General features: G+C 42.7%; 1 protein-coding gene across 2 annotated transcripts in view; it reads left to right on the top strand.

Moving 5' to 3' along the window:
• NHS (NHS actin remodeling regulator) overlaps positions 1-18,584 on the top strand; it is a 332,643-nt gene that overhangs the window by 274,102 nt on the left and 39,957 nt on the right. For both annotated transcript variants that reach the window (XM_044235812.1, XM_044235813.1), the window contains exons 2-3: positions 3,207-3,359; positions 7,693-7,826. In XM_044235812.1, coding sequence (XP_044091747.1) covers positions 3,207-3,359; positions 7,693-7,826 — 287 coding nt within the window. The remainder of the gene's footprint in view (positions 1-3,206; positions 3,360-7,692; positions 7,827-18,584) is intronic.

The following is an 18,584-nucleotide window of genomic DNA, read 5'->3' as shown; positions in this document are numbered from 1 at the left end:
GTGGATAGAGATTTCTGTTGTCAGCAGTCTCTTCTGGCCCACTAGGTTGCCCATCTCCCTTCATTCACATAAGATCCCAAGGCATCAGCAGATAACATGCTGTGTTTCTCACATACACCTCATGATAAAAAATAATCTGAGGGCACTTTTCAAATATACAGATTACTAGGCCTCTGTCGGAAGCCTGCAGAGGCCTAGTAAGCTGGAGCCCAGTAATCTGTCTTTGACAAGCCCTTCTGATCGGTCTTTTCTCCAGAAGAACACCAAGATAAATAGCATGAGCTCTGCAATTCCCTTTACTCAGATTAAGGAGCCACGGCCACTTGACCTGGTTGCTGAGGAGCTATCAAAGCCTTCTGGTCCATTCCCATTCACCTGGGCTCAGCCCTGAATCCTAGCTGCCACTCTCCTGAAGGCATGGGCCTGGGAGAAGAGGTGTTCAGGAACCCCTCTACTCCCAGACTGCCCCCTAAACATCTTGGCCTCTTCTTTTCCCTGGCAAGCTCTCTGTTCAGGACCTTCTCCCAGCTGTCACCAGCACATGAATTCCCACCAACCTCTGCTAAGTTTGATAATGACCTTTGCCCTGTTAGATGGCAGCTGACCTTTGCCACCAGGCAGGGTCTGACTTTTTAGTCAGTTTTGGTCACTGAACCAGAGTGATCCTCCGAGGGCGGCTAAATAAAGCCTCGGTCTTCGCATGCCCCACTACTTAACCCAGGAGAGAAGGGAGGCTCTGATCTAGATACGGCCTGACCTTTCCACCCCAAGGCCTCCCATGATCCTCCTAGGTATTCTTGTCCCTCCGAACTCAGTGACCCCTGACTGGTTCACCAAGCACTTACGGTTTCCAAGGAAAGGGTTGAGGTTATAGAGTAACTCAATAAAGAAAAGTTGCTGGGGCGCCTGGGTGGCTCAGTGGGTTAATCTGCTGCCTTCGGCTCAGGTCATGATCTCAGGGTCCTGGGATCGAGTCCCGCATCGGGCTCTCTGCTCAGCGGGGAGCCTGCTTCCCTATCTCTCTCTCTCTCTGCCTGCCTCTCCATCTACTTGTAATTTCTGTCAAAGTAATAAATAAAATCTTTAAAAAGGAAAAGAAAAGTTGCTGTCTTTATGCTTGGCCCCATAGAACTCTGCCCTAAAAATACTCTTCCCTGGGTTACCTGGGAAGATAATTCTGGGGTCTCTAACCCTTGGGCCTGAATTCTTCTTAGGGACTGAACACCAAGGAAGAAAAAAATCTAGGTCAAAGAGAGTAATATGCTCTGTAGCTGGAGGTGAGAGAATGTGATGAGTGTTCATGATCATGGGTGTCCAGAATAGCTACCTATCACTATTTAAGCAATTTATATTTTTTAAAAATTAAAAAGTGTTTAATAGCCAGTGTGGCTGGTTCTCATACAAATGGCTACCACATTGGATGGCATAGCTAATAGAGCATTTCATCATCACAGAAATTTCTGTTGCATGGCACTGTTTGGCGGGCACAGCATTGTTCCTTTGACCCTGTCCATGTGATGTTTCTTTAGCATCTCTGGAAATCTGTCTGTTTCTATTGATGGCTCTTGTGATTATGATGCATTATTCTAGAAAAAAAAAAGACTACTGAAGACTGCATTAGGAAACAAAACCAAGGGGCGCTTAGGTGGTTTAGTCAGTTAAAGTGTCTAACTCTTGATTTTGGCTCAGGTCATGATCTCAGAGTTGTGGGTTAAGCCCTGCGTCGGGCTCTGCACTGAGTATGGAACCTGCTTGGGATACTCTTTTCCTCTCTGCCCCTCTGCCCCCCCTCCACTAGTGCACAGGCTGTCTCTCAAAAAATAAAATTAAAAAAAGAAAAAGAAAAAACCAAAACTAATTCCCATAAACGTAGTACTGGGTGGTGGTGGGGATTAATTATCAAAACGTTATATTTTCCCCAGTTTTCTTCTATTTCCTTTCTACAAAAGTGCCCTACCTCCTTTTTCCATTTGTCTTTCTGCTTCATCTGTAGAGTATCTTTTTCTGTGTAAGGCTTCCCAGACAAAGTGAAATGGTAAACCAGACTTCAAAAACAAAAGGATCGGAGGAGAACCCCCCCCCCAAAAAAAAAGTCTGGGGCACAGGAATAAACAGTTGGGCAGAACATGCCCAAATCATACACTGGGGAGAAGAGGGGAAGGAGAAGAGGGAAACGAGACTGGGAGGAATGGGGGTCTGGTTGGGATAGCAGGTCTGGCATGGCACGTGAGGCCCTCTGGGCCAGTTCTCACTATTTCTGAGGCTGGCAAGCTGCCCAGGTGCTCAGGAGCTTCTCTGTGCAGCAATTTCCTGACCAGAATCCTCCTGCTTAGGACCAGCTTCTCCCATGAGAATTTATCTTAAGACAAGTTTATTTGGGGATCACTCGGTAGGTGATCTCCATCCCAGGCTCAGTGTGTACATGAAGACCTAGGGTGTGTCTGGGGGAAAGAGGCTTTTTTCCACGATCTCTTGGATGAGTTGCAGGGACGGCACCCCTCTCCTCACCTGCACTGTCTGTGGTTTCCTCACCTAACCCCAGCACCCCTGGAACGGGTTCTTCAGTGCTTGTCCTTGCCCCTAGGTGAAACTAAGGAAGCTGGGAAGTGCTTTGAAAGATGGCAGGCAATGGAGTTGGCAGGTGGAGAGCAAGATAAAGCAAAACAGTAAGGGTTGGGGGCCAGGGGTCACAGGAGACAGGAAGCAGAGCAAGGGAAAAATAAAGTTCAGCTGGGTTTCAGGAGCAAGTGTGCATAACTATAATTCTGAGGCCCTGCGGCCAGAAGACTGGAGCTAGGGTGACCTTTTTTACTCATTCCTGAGGCTTTTCTCTGTATTCTTGGAAGGCAGGACCCCCACCCCCACCCCCCGCATCCCACTCCTAAGCATGGATGGCCAAGAGTCCGTCCAGGTTGATGAGCAACTGTGCCAGAGAGTGCAAAGAGGTGTGGAGAGAAAGTTAGCTGGTCCCAGGCAGATGGTGGGTGTCCTGGGGTCTCCCATCCCTTAGACTGGGGGCGAAGGTAGTCTATTTCTATACTGTAAGCCACAGACCTTTCCCCAGCCTTGAGTGCATTCCTAATATGAACGCAGCTCTCTGAACTTCTACTTCACCCAGACCCCACCCCGACCCCCACCCGGGCTCTGCCAGAGGCATAATTTAAAGTTGTGATATATAACGCCCCATTTCTCTCTCTGTCTTGCAGCCGTCTCCAACCTGGACATTGAGAGTAAACTGAGCGTGTACTACCGTGCGCCATGGCACCAGCAGAGAAACATCTTCCTCCCGGCCACAAGGCCACCCTGCGTGGAGGAGCTGCACCGCCATGCCCGGCAGAGCCTACAAGCCCTGCGCAGAGGTAACTGGTCCTGGGCTTTGGGGGGGCTTTTCAAAGAGAGAACTCAGAGCTTGTCCCATCAGTTCTAACACTTCACCTTATTATAACGACTTTGAAATGCTCCCTTTTCTACACTGAAAACAAACGCATGGGTAATACAACCTGCTTATACATGTAATTAGAAATAGCACTATGGTCTGAATATGTAATAGAATTTAAAAGGAAAATTATTTATAGTATTAGCAATATATAAATGCCTGGGCACGACGACACTTGAAGACATCATAAAGCAGTCATATGTTTGTGCCTATCAAATAGGTTTGGATTAAGTAAAGATAATCAGAAGCCATTCTGAACAAAAAGTAGAGGGAAATGAAGGAGTTCGGGGCCAGGAGGACACAACCATAAAAACTGGTGCATTGTGCATACATTAAACATGAGCAAAAAAAAAAAAAAAAAAAAGCCCACGCCTTTGGGTTATAGTTAAAAGAGAATTAGGTTTGATTCAGAAGTAGGTTCTATGTTTCCCCCCCCCCCACCACAAGAAATGCTGGTAGAACACAAGTGGGACCTAGGGCACTGTTTGTTCAGGACCCTCCTGTGCCTTGTAGGACAGCTGTCATCCTTGGCTCCCGCCTAGTCATCTAACAGCCAGACCCTCCCTCAGGGGGTGTGCTCCTGTTGAGAACCAGTGACGTGGTCCATTCTCCAGCAGAGCATGTGGAGGCCTAGTGAGGTCAGCAAACTTGCTCAGAGTCACATACAGCCCATTACGTAGAACGCCAAGACCCTGATCCAGGCCTCCAGACCCCCCAGCCAGAGCTCTTTTCCTCCTCACTACACACAGTGTCCTGGGAAAATAAATATTTCTATTTCTCTTTCTCTCTCAGTCCTGAAAAAGCCAGAGATGGGCACAAAGCAGGCAAGGTAGAAGGTAACAGCCTTCTCTTACTTCCTGGTGGCTTAAAACCATTGTAGTTGGGACAAGGAGATTAAAAACTGGCATTATCCTTTTAGAGACCTCCCCCCTAAGTTGGGTATCAGAGTTGGCACGCCAGCTTTTCTGGCCTTTAGATTTTTGCCATGGAGACAGATGGTGATGTCTGCACCTTCGGTGCCTTTGTTCCAAATTCCCTGTGCTCCTGTAAGGAATGGTATTTTCCAAAAGTATTACAATTCAAATTAAACACTTTAATGTCACCATGAGGATGGAGAAATGACACTTTGTTTTCAGTTTATGTTCTTCCACATGTTTATGACTTCTCCCTTTCCCCATAGCCCTGGTCTTTTCCCCCTTTAATGAAAGAATTAACCGACTAATATCCCTAACTCAACTGTTTCTAAAAATTCCCCTTGGCTATTGGTAGCCGATACTGTGACACTTACAAAAAAGAGTGATGACCAGTATCCTCTAGAAGTATTTCTAGCACTCCTACTAATCACTTTGATTTTTTAAATTGAGTCACTTCAATTTTGTAGTTGGCTAAAAAGTCCTTCTTTACCAAATTTTTAGTGTAAGCACCTTCTGGAAATCTTCCTTAACATACTCACCGTTCCCTTGCAGCCACAGTTAGGCACCCTTCCCATAATAATATCCTTTGCATCCTCCCAATCATGTCATTTATACACTTATATCATCACTAACCCCTTATAGGCCTGTCTTCCACCATTAATCCATGAGCAACTCAAGAGCTTGGACAGCATCTTATTAATTTTTTTATTCAAATCACTTAGCATGAACTTGACATAGAGTAGGTCCTCAATGAATGTATTGCGTAAGTAAATCAAATTCTATAGAAAACTGTTTGAGCATTGAGGGCAGAGAATGATGACAGAGGAATCTGATCATTCTCACTAAATACTTTCTCTGATCCCATCATCAGAGAGCTTGAGTTACGTTAGCCCTTTAGACATAATTATTTTTATCCCTTTATTATTATTCATAAGTCATCCCTGATTAGATTTTTCCAGATTCGACCAGATAACATTAAGCTGCTTGGTAAGCTATCACATTTCACCGTGTTGTCGGGTTTGGACTTAATGACAGAACTGAGGAACAGCAAGTGCCAATATCAATTTTCTCAGAACTTCCTCCTGGGGGCTGAGAGAGGGATATAAGGCCTCCTGGGGGTTTGGAAGGAAGATTGTGGAGCTGCATCTTGTCCTCCACAGACTGGCTTTCTTTGAGGTTCTCTCAACAGCAAATCTTGGGTGTAGTAGTTTTAATGGCACTGCAGAGAGCCATAAACAGGAATTATAGGCATCATAGAATTAAAAACATGCAGTGTGGAATTAAAATTAGAAAGTGACTTTTTTTTTTTAACCTTGTCCAAGAAACAGCAGCTTAGCAGGGCATCCATCAGAATACCACTCCTGCCATCTGGTGGCCATGACTAACACCGACCAGGCGACAGCCCTGCTCGGCAAACAGGGCAGCGAGCTTCCCCAGAGGCTCCTTTTGGAGCTGAGGCTAAAAGGAGAGAGCAGAGGGCTGAGATCAGAGCCTAGAAATCGGCTGCTTTCAAGATCCGCTCAATAGCACACCCCTCAACATAGCCTACTGAGGCCAAGTGCTGCGCCACACCTGGGACGCGGCGAGCAGTAACTACCGCTTGGTCCCTGTCCAGAGGGAATGCCTGTCTGGTGACAGAGCCGGACGGGTAAGAAGGGGACGTCGGCGCAGCGCCGTGGCTGCTCAGAGGAGGCACCAGTCATGCCAGGGTGCTTCAGAGAAGGCTTCCCGGAGCAAGTCACCCCTCACTGGCTTTTGGAGTACTTAGAATTGGATTTCCCCTTTCCCCCCTTTTTCTTAGCAGTTCTTCATACTCAGAGCCAATGATGGCTTTAAGTGATGCCATCGTTTATGTTTGTAAGACAGGGAGAGAGATTCCCAAGTGGCTGTAAAGAGACATTTATATTTTATATTGTCTTCCAAGTTTCAGGGCTGAGGTCTATGTTCCACTGGTCTAAAGGAATATGGACCAAGGGTCTACTGCAGTTCCAGACTCTAACAGATGAGTGTTCTCCCAACCATAGCACCAGAACAAATATTAGTAGGGAGCCACTCATCTAGCCTGTCTCCTCCCAGCCTAGGGCAAATGAAAGAGGGTTCAGAAAGTGTAGGAAGGGAACCACTAAACGGGAAATTGAGTTGATGTCTCCCTCCTGACTCCCTTCCTCTGACCTCTTCCTACTACTCTCATTATGTATTTTAAAATGTAACTTTTTCCTTGTGCTGTCCATTTAGAAAAGCCTATTGTTGGCTTGCAGAGAGAAAAGAGGATGGCACTAGAGGTAGACACTTCAACAAAGAAGACATTTATCTCCAAAGGCTTTCTGATAACCACTGGCTGGGCAGTTTGGCACAGACTGCCTCTTCAGTGACTTCGTGCCTTGGTTAGACGAGGAGGCCCCGGGCATGCGTGTGGGCTGGATCTGCAGGCTCGGTGGCCTTCAGTGTGGCCAGTGTGTGGGGCAGGGTGTGCTCTGTAGCTCACTGAGACACCCAGAAAGCTAAACTACTCTTGGGCTCTCAGTGATTCTTGTTACGAAGTCAGGACCACTTCATCCCACGAACAGAAATGTCTTGGCTTTCCTCAGAGGTAGCTTTATTTCTAAATCAGACAACTGTCATCATTGGGATTCCTTTACTTTCTCTAGGAGCCTAGGATTTCAAAGCCCTCTGAATGTTAGGCATGACAGAGCTTAGAAGGCTGCAATGGTGTGCTGGTCACAGGCTCTCTAGAAAAGAAAATGTAGACAAAGGACTAGATAGCTGGTGGAAAGATAGATAAAAGCCCTAATGTGTAACACTCACTAATTTCTGTGATGTAAATACCTCCCCCATGGCCTACTTCAAGCTACCAATAGTTTAAAAACTGGCCTGCAAAATTCCTGACCACGTAGCAGTCAGCAGCCCTGAGTCAGGGCGAGCCGACTCCCTCACCCACTGAATGGCTGGGAGCATCCGTGCCTGCCACTCCCCAGGAGGCTCTGGCATGGCTGTGCCTACCATCCCCTCCAGCATCAACGTCAGCTATTGTTCTAGACTTTTTTTTTTGCTCATGTTTTGAAATGAAGCATGTTGAAAATACACTGCTTTTTCCAAACTCAAGACTGAGTCATCTCGTACAAAGATTATGAGATGGACCCACTAAAATGTAAGTGCCCCTTTTCATATTATTGTGAAATGAAAGTTTAGCTTGGAACCATTCTGAAAATCTTATTTGGTATAAGGATGAGCTAGATTAGGAGAAACTCACTTTTTTCTAGCTGTTTGCTCATCCTCCCAAGGGGGAAAGAGAAATGGAAGATGCCAAGGATGTGTCCGTATTATTGCTTTTTCTGCCCCCAGAGCACCGGAGCCGGAGTGATCGCCGGGAGCAGAGAGCCGCTGCCCCTCTTTCCATAGCGGCCCCTCCACTGCCAGCCCACCCCCCAGCTCACAGCCAGAGGAGGCGCGAAGTTAAGGACCGGCACTTCTTAACGGTGAGCTTGGTGGCCAGCCGGCAGCCCTGGCCTTGCTCATCAGAAACCATGAATGGGTCTTGGGAGTCCATTTCCTTCCTCCTAATGGAAGAGCCTGGGCCACCTAAGAGAGCCAAGTCATGGGCATTTGAGAGCGACTGGACTTTTTTCCCCCTTTCATTCATGCGGCTTTTGGAGAATAGAGTAGGAGTACATTAGTATTTTTTTTTTTTTTTTTACTTAACTGGTTGCACAATGTAGTAAAGCCATAATTGAGGACTCTGAAATCAGGGGGAAAATTTTGCCTGAAATAGGAGTTTTTCTGTATAGAAGCAGAAAAATTTAGAGCAGGTGGCTTCGGTGTCCTCAGCCCCTCATCTGTAATTTGGGGATATGAATAGCACTTCACTCATAAAGTTTGAGGGCTAAACGAGATAAGGCCTGGAAAGAAGGTAGCACGGTGCCTGGCCCGGAGTAAGACCTCAGTAAATGTTCGCTCTTACTGGGAAGGTGCTAGTGCAGATGACTCGGTGGGATGGGCTGCGAAAAAATGTGAAAAACCACCGCGTGAAGATGAGCCATGTCATGCTTTCATGCTTCCCCATTCTATAAGGGAGGCTAGGCCTGCCGGGTCACCAGTTGCCTGAGTGTCCTCATCACTACTGGTGATGGCAGCTTTGCCTGGGTGGATGTGGTTGTAACTCAGTCCAAGCCCCCAAGTACCAATGACAGATGAAGCTGAGCCCAGGTCGGAGCACCTACAAACATCACCACCACGAGGGCACTTTCTACGGCCTCGGCAGGGAGAGGTGAGCGCTGTGTGCCCCCGAGGAGGGCATCATTTAAGTGAGAGGCTATGATTTCTATGACCAAATCAGCCCACATGGCTGGACCCCTGCTCCCTTGTCAGTACAGTTTGAGGCCCAAAGTCTTAAGAAGTTACAAGTGTGGGTCCAAGTTGAGGTTTTTACTTGAAATTAAGCTTCTGTGTATGGTAATAAACGCTGCGCCCTTCTGGCTTTTACGATACACAAAACAGATGCAAAATATTTGGACTGCAGGATGCCAAACATCCAGCCAAGAACAGACTTCATCTAAATGAATCTGCATGCTTTAACATACCCAGATACAACAGTAAGTGATGTTGACTAAGACATAGATATTTTTCCTACCTGTGGCTGCACTGTGGGCTCCATGTCCTTCAGGCTCACCGAGGCTCCTCAGAGCCATGTCACACTCAACTACGCTGCTGCAGTGCAGCCCAGGGATGAGAAAGGAAGGTGAGAGACTCTGAGGGCTTTCTAGGTCTTTATATAGAGCAGTTACACATGCTAGTGATTTGTCATAAAAGCCCCTGCTCGACAAAAGTTTTATTAAGCTCAAATGTGCTTGCAAAAGCATTTGCTTTTAATGAGGCATTTCTGCATAAAAATGCTAAAAATATTTTTCCATTCATTATAACATGTTTTGTGGCTCATTAAGTTGTTTTTTTTCAGGGGGGCGGATGGGAGAGAATAATGTTGAGCATTTACAGAAATGACATAAAAATATCAGCATTTGTCATAATCTGCATAATTTTTAATAATGTCTAAATACCAAAGTAAGACTATAGGAAAAAGCCTAAAATAATGAATAACAATGAGGGTGCTTCATTTACCGAGCAAGCATCAATAAGAGGAGGAGTCTAGAGTAAACTTACGTAAACCAGAAAGTGTACCCATCTCAAATGATAATAATTAAAATCGCCCCAATTACTTAGGAATACTGTTTCATTTATTTGATTGAATTTGGTTCACCAAGTTCACTGGAAGATCTTCCATTCAAGTTCTATCCCTCAGACCTGAAGGTGATTCAGAACAGAACACAGTTCTGTGCACTGAGCTTACAGGAGCCGTATACTGCTACCAGAGAAGAGGCTGCAGGTACAGGGACAGGAAATTTGCAACCACATTGTTGGACATTTTCTTAGAGAGCAACAGGAAAAAAAGCATTCATAGTGAGATGCTGATACACAATCTTCCACAACTCTGCAAACCGTTATACTGTAGTTTGGTCATTAAGGGTATAGACTGTGAAGTCAAACTGCCTGGATTTGAATATCAGCTCTACCATTTATTAGCTGTGTGACCCTGAACAAGTTAATCATTTTAGTGTCTCCGGGATAATAGTGATAGTACCTCATAAGTTTGAAACAAAGACTGAATGTGTTATTACATTGTTAATACATGTAAATAGTACCTAATGCATAATAAGCACTCGATATGTATTAGATATCATCATCATTGTTAATAGCCACTCAAGTTCATGGTGTATCATTGATATTGTAATAAGATGATGGGTCTAACTAGGTTTCAATCCCAGCTCTACAATTTCTTCGGTTGCATGATTTTGAAAAAGTTTTATCTTTGAGTCCCAGTTTATCTGTGAAATGGGGATGATAACTTCAATTTTACAAGGCTGTTAAGATTTAAAAGTGTTATATAAATACAATTAAATCATGTATATATGAAAAAGTCCCTAGTGTAGTGCCTAAAACATACAGATATCTGAATCTATATTCATAAACACTTAAAATCAAACTCTTACCATCAAATGAAAAGCCTGTAACATATATTCACTAATAAGACTAGAGGAAATAGAAGTTGTGTGATCCTTCTAGAGGGCAATTTCCCAATATTTATCAAACTATAAGATGTTAAATTATGCTAAGTGAAATAAGTCAGACAAATACCATATGATTTCACTTGTATGTGGAATCTGAAAACCAAAACAAATGAGCAAACAAAAGCAGAAAGACCCATAAATACAGAGAACAAACTGATGGTTGCCAGAGGGGAGGGGAAGAGGAGATGGGCAAAAGGGGTGAAGGGCATTGGGAAGTACAGGCTTCCAGTCATGGAATGAGTAAGTCACGGGGATGAAAGGTACAGCATAGGGACTATAGTCAGTGATACCGTGATAGCACTGTACGGTGGCAGATGGGAGCTATGCTTCTGGAGAGCACTGCATAATATAGCATAGGTTGGTCATATCACTGCTGTACACCTGAAACCAATGTAACACTATTTCTCAATTATACTTCAATAAAAAATAAATAAAAGGGGCAAAAAAGCCCTTACAAGATGGGGTACCTGGCTGGCTCAGTCGGCGGAGCGTGTGTCTCTCAATCTCGGGGCTGTGGGTTTGAGCCTCACGCTGGATGTAGAGATTACTTAAGAAAATAAAATCTTTACCCAAAAAAAACCCCTATAAGATATTCCTACCCTTTGATCCAGCAATTCTATATCTAGGAATTTATCCTAATGCAAAGATATTTTCACTAGGATGTTCATCAAAGCACTGTTTGGAATAGGAAAAATAGTTACAAATATCTTAAATATCCAACAGTAGGTACTTAGTGAATTCTGATATATTCATAGGATAGACTATGGTATCAAAAAGTGTCACTAAAGAATATTCAATGACATGGACAATATATATTTTATCATCAGGGAGTTTTAAGTAGTGTAAAAATTGTGTATGGTGTCTGAGTGTCTACGTGAGTATATATATACATACATGCATAGGAAAAAAGGCTGGAAGGCTCTGTACCTGTGCTTCCCAAACTGTGTGATGGGGTCTTCCAGGGCACTGCAGTGAAATTCGAAGGGTGCACTGGGATATTTTACATTATCAAGAGGTACAGTGTCCTCTGTTTCTACCTGATGATGGCTCCAAAGTAGCCTCATAGATTTTGCAAGTGGAAAGGGGATTAGAAGTTCCGAGAGGAACACAAGGGAAACTGACCAGCCAACTTAGCTTAAAACCCACTGTCAGCTGAAAATTCAAGGTCTCTCTCACAATTGTAAAGCCCATCTTAGGAATCCTCATCCTTCAAGGATGGGAAAGGAGATGATCCCAGGCCTAGATGGTTTTCCAGAGGAATTCTAAACCTTCCAAGTCCGGATAATACCAGTGCGCTATAAATTATTTCAGAGCATTGAAAATAAATTAGAACTTCCCTATTTCTTTTATGAACATATTATGAAAGTTTGACACCTGAACCTGATAAAGCATGGAAGCGGGGGAGGGAAATAGAGACCAATATCACTCTGGTTATTAATGCAGAAATAATAAATGTTAGCAAATAGAATACCACATTAAGAAATTCATATACCATGACTAAATGGGATTTGTTCTATAAATAGAAGGTTGGCTCAATATTAAGAAATATATTAGTATCATATACTAATATATATATTAGAGTATGTATGTATTAGTAGATTAGTATTAGTGTGTGTGTGTATATATATATATATATATATATATATATATATGGTTTCATATACTAATATTATACTATCTAAAGGGAAAAAAAACATATGATTATGTCCATGGATGCCAGAGAGGCCTTAAATAAAATTCAACACATATTCTTTATAAAAAGACTTGAGAAAATAGGAATTGAGTGGTACTTCATTAACATGATAAAATATACATATCTTAGTCCCAAAGCCAGTCTCTTAATGGGGAAGCACTAGAGGCATTTCCAGTAAAATCAGAAACAAGGCAGAGATGCTCACTATCTATCTCTGCTACTAATTAATATTATACTAGGGAGATTAATCAATGCAACTGGACAAAATAAATCAGTTATAGGCATAAGATTTGATAAGGAAGAAGTAAAGCTATATCTAGTTGCAGATGATATGATACTATAGGATCTTCCTGGTAGAGGATCAATGATAAAAGTAATTCAAACACACAGTAAGGTAGCAGGATACACACACACAAAAATCAATAGCCTTCATTTACACAAATGATAGCCAATTAAAAGACCAACTAGTAGAGAAAACTCCATTTACAGCAATAACAAAGAAGATTAAATACTTAGGAATTAATTTACCAGAATGTGCAAAACTTGTATGAGAGTAACGGCAGCATTCTTTTAAAACACAAAATTAGATTTTCTCAAATGGAAGGATGTCCCCTATTCTTGGAAAGAATGATTCAGCATTATAAGTAGGTAAGTTCTAAGTTGATTTATAAATTTAACACAATCTCAAAATACCAATAAGCTTTCTTTTAAATGGAGTTAGACCCATTGATAATAAAGTTCTTATGGAAAAACATACAAGAATATCCAGGAAAACACTGACAAAGGAAACCAATAAGGGGTAAGTAGCTCTACCTGGCATTAAAATATCCTTAAAGCCTTTATAATTACAATAGTGTGGCACTAATATATGAATAGAAAAATATGCCAGTAGAAAAAAATACAAAGTCCAGAAATCAACCCAAATATATATGAACACATAATCTATGATAAAGGCAGTATCCCAAAACACTGAGGCAAAAGATGTTTTTTTTTAAATTATGCTGGAACAACTGGGTAGCCAGTTGGTAAAAGACAAAATTTCATTAGAGTTTCTCAACCTTGGCATTATTGGCATTTTGAGTCCAATAAGGCGCTGCTGTGGAGGCTGTCCTGTGCGGTGTGCTATGTTTAGCAGCACTCTAGGCCCCTACCCAAGCGATGCCAGGAGCACTCTTCTCCCTAGTTTTGACAACCCAGAATGTCTCTAGACACTGCCAATGTTCCCTAGGGAGACAGAATTGCCCTTAGTTGAGAATCATGTAATTAGATCCATACTTCACACCAAACACAAGATTTAGCTCCTAATGGATCAGGGACCTAAACATAAAAACTGAAACCACACAAGTACTAGAGGAAAATAGGGGTGAATTATTCTTTAACCTCAGTCTTTAACTCTGACTCAAAATACAGAGGAAGTAAAAGAAAAGATTGATAAATCTGAATAGTAAATATTTTTGTGTGCTCAAACACCATAAAGTCAAAACATAAGCCAAAATTGGGAGAAAATATGTGCAATACATACCACGAAGGACTAATATCACTAAGTAGATAAATACCTTTAAAATTGAGGGACTAAGAGGGGTGCCTGGTGGCTCAGTTGTTAGTGTCTGCTTTTGGCTCAGGTCATGATCCTGCTGTCCTGGGATCAAACCCTGTATTAAGCCCAGCATTGAGCCCCACATCGAGCCTCACATCGGGCTCTCTGCTCTGCAGGAAGCCTGCGTCTCTCTCTCCCACTCCCTCTGCTTGTGTTTCCTCTCTCACTCTCTCTGTCAGATAAATAAATAAAATCTTTTTTTAAAAATTGAGGGACAAAGAAAGGAACAAAAACATGGTAGAAAAATGGGGGGAAAGCCTTGAACAGACAATCCAGAAAACACATAAAAATGTTGCTTACACTTAAGAGAAACTGCGCAAACTCACTCATAATTAGAGAAATGCAAACATTTATGTTGAGAAATCACTCATCACCTAATTAGACTGGCAAAAATTAAACAATATGGCAACATAATCCGGTGAAACTGGGGGGAACTCAACAAACACTGCTGGTGAGAAGCAAACTTGGTACGGCCTATCTGGAGGGGAATTTGGCGATATCTAACCAAACGACATATACCCTTACTTTTCACCCTAGCAATCCCACTAAGCATACACCTCCAGTATTACCGAAAGATTAATCATTGCAGTATTGCTTAAAATCAAAAGATACTGTAAATAACCAAAAAGCTATACAGAGATGGATATATTGAAGAATTATTTATCTATGAGTGATATTAGCCCTTCTGTGGCACATGTACCTGTATTGACAGAGTAAACTACAGGACAGCCACACAATACAGAACTATGCAGCTGTAAGAAAAAGGAGAAAGATCTTTATGAACTAATAAGGAGTGATTCCAGGACATATTCTTAGCTGAAAAAGGCAAAGCCCCAGGTTCTAGTACAGGATGGCAATATCGGAAAGCCCTGAACTGACCTCCCCCATGGAACACACCGAATTGCACCTATTGATAGAACAGTTCCTCCTCAAGAAGACCTGACGACTAAACGAACAGCTTCTGAGCAACCAAAGATGGAGAGGTGAGTGAGCGAGCAAGCGAGAGAGAACCAAAGGGAACCCCTACACTCACACTGTGAAGAGAGTGGGGAGGGAGAGTACTGAGGAACTGGAACAGATCCCTCTGTCCTTGGGCACAGAAAAATAAAAGCCACAGTTTTAAAGAGCAAGTAGCATATAAAAGACACAACCCTAGAACTCTGCTGAGTGGTGAAGGAGCTGTGGGAATGTTCTCCAGGTGAGAGAGACACAGTTTATGTTCCATGTCACCTTAAAAGCCTAGAATGGAGCAGGGTCCCGCCTCCGTAACAGGTGGGTCTGGCCCTCACAGGGAGCTTGCAACCTCAGCAAGCCGAGGGTCCACAAGCCTGCACCAGTCTCAGTTGCACCAAAGCACAGGAAAAAAAAAAGCCAAGTTTACAAGGGCCAAAAAACTGTAGGAACACTCTTTCCCTCCACCTTAAAAGCCCAGATGGCCTGGGGATAAAAATACATTATATGTTTACTTAAAAAAAAAAAAGAATTATGAATAAAGCAAGTGGAATTTAAAAAAAAAAAAACATAATGGGGAGAAAAAAAAAAAGCCCAGAAGGGAACGGGATCCAGATACTGTAAGTGGTGGGTCTGGATGCCATAACAGGTCTGGTCATCACCAGGAGCTTCTGACCTCAGCAAGCCCAGGGTCTGCAAGACCACACCAACCCTGGTCACAATGGGACACAGAAAAAAAAAGAGCCATTGTTTAAAAGGGCAGAGGAACAGCTGGGATCCTCTCTCCCCCTCCACCCTAAAAGCCCAAGCCAGAACAGGGTTTGGCTCACAGCTTGCAACCTCAGCTAGCCTAGTGTCCACAAGCCCACAACAGCCCACGACTATCCTGTGGTGCTGGGGCACAGAAAATATTTTTGTTTTTAATTGAAAAAAATTTTATTTATATTTTATTTTTAAAATTTGTCTTGTTTGGTTTTTATTTTTGTTCTTTGGGTTTTGTTTTGTTTTTTCCTTTCCCCTTCTTTTTAAAAATTTTAAATTTTTTCTTCTTTCTATAAAAAGCTACAGTTTAAAAAGAGTAACTAACATATACTGCCACAGCTCCAGCCAGCCAGCAAAAGTCACCACACAATCTACAGAGAGGACAACATACACAAGACCACTCCTTCATGTTTAGGAGAAGTGGCCTTTCTGCCTAATCCACAGAAACACCAAAAGTTGAGCAAAATGGGAGGAGAGAGGAATATGCTCCAATAGACAGAAAAAGATAAAAGCCTCAGAAAAAGAAATAAATGAAACAGAGATAAGCAATACACCTTTTTTAAAATAAAGATTTTGTTTATTTATTTGAAAGAGCAAGAGAGGGAACACAAGCAGGGGGAGTGGGAGAGGGAGAAGCAGGTTTCCTGCCAAGCAGGGAGTCCAATGCCAGGCCTGGGATCATGACCTGAGCCAAAAGCAGATGCTTAAAAACTAAGCCACCCAGGCGCCCCCTCCTTTTTTAGCAATATGCCTAATAAAGAATTTAAAATAATGATAATAAAGATAGTGGGCTGGGGCACCTGGGTGGCTCAGTGGGTTAAGCCGCTGCCTTCGGCTCAGGTCATGATCTCAGGGTCCTAGGATCGAGTCCCGCATCAGGCTCTCTGCTCAGCAGGGGGCCTGCTTCCCTCTCTCTCTCTCTCTGCCTGCCTCTCCACCTACTTGTGATTTCTCTCTGTCAAATAAATAAATAAAATCTTAAAAAAAAATAAAGATAGTGGGCTGCAGAAAAAAAGTGGAAGAATTTGGTAAGCCCTTCAATAAAGGTATAGAAAATACTAGAAAGAACCAATCAGAGTTGAAGAATACAGCTGAAATAAAAAACACCAGAGGGAGTGTCAGTAGTAGATTAGAGGATGCAGAACAATGTACCAGCAGTCTGGAAGACAGCATAATGGAAAGTGCACAAACTGAACAGCAAAAAGAGAAAAGAATTTGTTTAAAAAGATTTTATTTATTTACCTGAGAGACAGAGATCATAAGCTGGGGGGAGGAACAGAGGGAGAGGGAGAGGGAGAAGCAGGCTCCCTGCTGAGCGGGGAGCCTTACATGGGGTTCAGTCCCAGGACGCCGGAATCATGACCTAAGCCGTAGGCAGACACTTAACCAAATAAGCCACCCATACTCCCCAAGAAAAGAATTTTTTTAATGAGGCTAGTTTAAGCAATCTCTTGGATAATATCAAGTGAACAAACATCATGATATAGGGTCTTAAAAGGAGAGAGAGAGAGAGGTGTAGAAAACTTATTTGAAGAAATAATAACTAAAGACTTCCCTAACCTAGGGAAGGAAACAGATATCCACTCCCAAGAAGCACAGAATTTTACACATGATGAACCCAAGGAGGTCCATACCATGGCACGCAGTAACTAAAATGTGAAAGTTAAAGAGAGAATTTTAAAAGCAGCAGGAAAGAAAAAAAATGTTAACTACAAGAGAAAACCTATAAGGCTATCAGCTGATTTCTCAGCAGTACTTTGCAGGCCAAAAGAGAGTGCATGATATATTTAAAGTGCTTGAAAGGAAAAAACCTGCAACCAAGAATACTTTACTGGCAAGGTTATCATTCAGAGTTGAAGGCGAGTTAAAGTCTCCCAAACAAATGAAAGATAAAGGAGTTTATCACCACTAAATGAGTCTCACTAGAAATGTTAAAAGGACTTCTTTAAGTGGAAAAGAAATAGCTATAATTAGACATAAAAAATTGTGAATAGAAAAATGTAAAATATGAAAACATGCATTAAGTGTGGAGAGGGAGTAAAAAGGAAAGAGAAGGGTAAAAGAAAATCAAGGGGTTTTTTTCCCTCTTTTTTTTAGACTGTATTTGAACTTAAATGACCAAACCTCATGAGAACCACAAACACAAAACCTATGACAAATACACAAAAAAATAAAAAGAAAGCCAAACACAACACTATAGAACCTCATCAAATACAAAGAAAGAGAACAAGGAGCAACAAAGAACTACAAGAACAACCAGAAAACAAATTTTAAAATGGCAGTAAGTACATACCTATCAATAATCACTTTAAATATAAATGGCTTAAATGCTGCAGTCAAAAGATGTAGGGTGGGCAGAATAGATTTAAAAAGACCCATGTAGATTTCCAGGAAAGATGGTGGAATAGGAGAAGAGGATCCTGGGCTCATCTGTCCCACAGATACCACTAGGAAATACCCACATCAGTGTAAATAAACCAGAACAACTAGAAGACTGACGACACTCTCTCGCAGCTAAAGGTAGAGAAGAGGCCACATCAAAGAGAATCATAAGGACTGAGATGCAGTGGGGAGCCAGACAAACTAGCAGGACTGTCCACAGGAGGGAGGGACACCACCAGCACAATGAAGGGAGAGGCACCTCAGGCATGGGGACTGCACTGCAAACATGAATCCCCGTAACATTTGGCTTTGAAGGCCAGAGGCGCCTGGCTTTGCAATTTTCGTGATCAGTAGGGCTTAACACCTGGAACTTTAAAAACCAGCAGGCTCAGTTCTGCAGGAGCTGGGAAGGTCACAGGGAACTGAGTCCCACCTTTAAAGAGACAGCATTTAACAAACAGTCCCACTGAGATAAAGCATAGAAGCAATAATTTGAAAACTTCCCGAGATATACTGGAAAATTTATTTACTAATGTCAAAGCATGTGCTGCAGGGGCAGGGAACTTTGGGAAACTTTTCCAAGAACAAAAGTCCTGGTAGGTGCCCTTTCCCTCCCGTGCCCCCTAGCCTAGATAAACAGACACCTGGTGTGCAACACTCTCCACTTAGCTTGTTAACAGCTTGTGTCCAGCGCCCATGCTCTTCTGCAGATCTGTCCCCTCCAATCCAT

This window comes from Neovison vison, chromosome X (assembly GCF_020171115.1).
Source record: "Neovison vison isolate M4711 chromosome X, ASM_NN_V1, whole genome shotgun sequence".
Taxonomy (NCBI): Eukaryota; Metazoa; Chordata; class Mammalia; order Carnivora; family Mustelidae; genus Neogale; species Neogale vison.
Note: the sequence above shows the minus strand (reverse complement) of the source record. Positions and strands in the feature narration are given on the sequence as shown.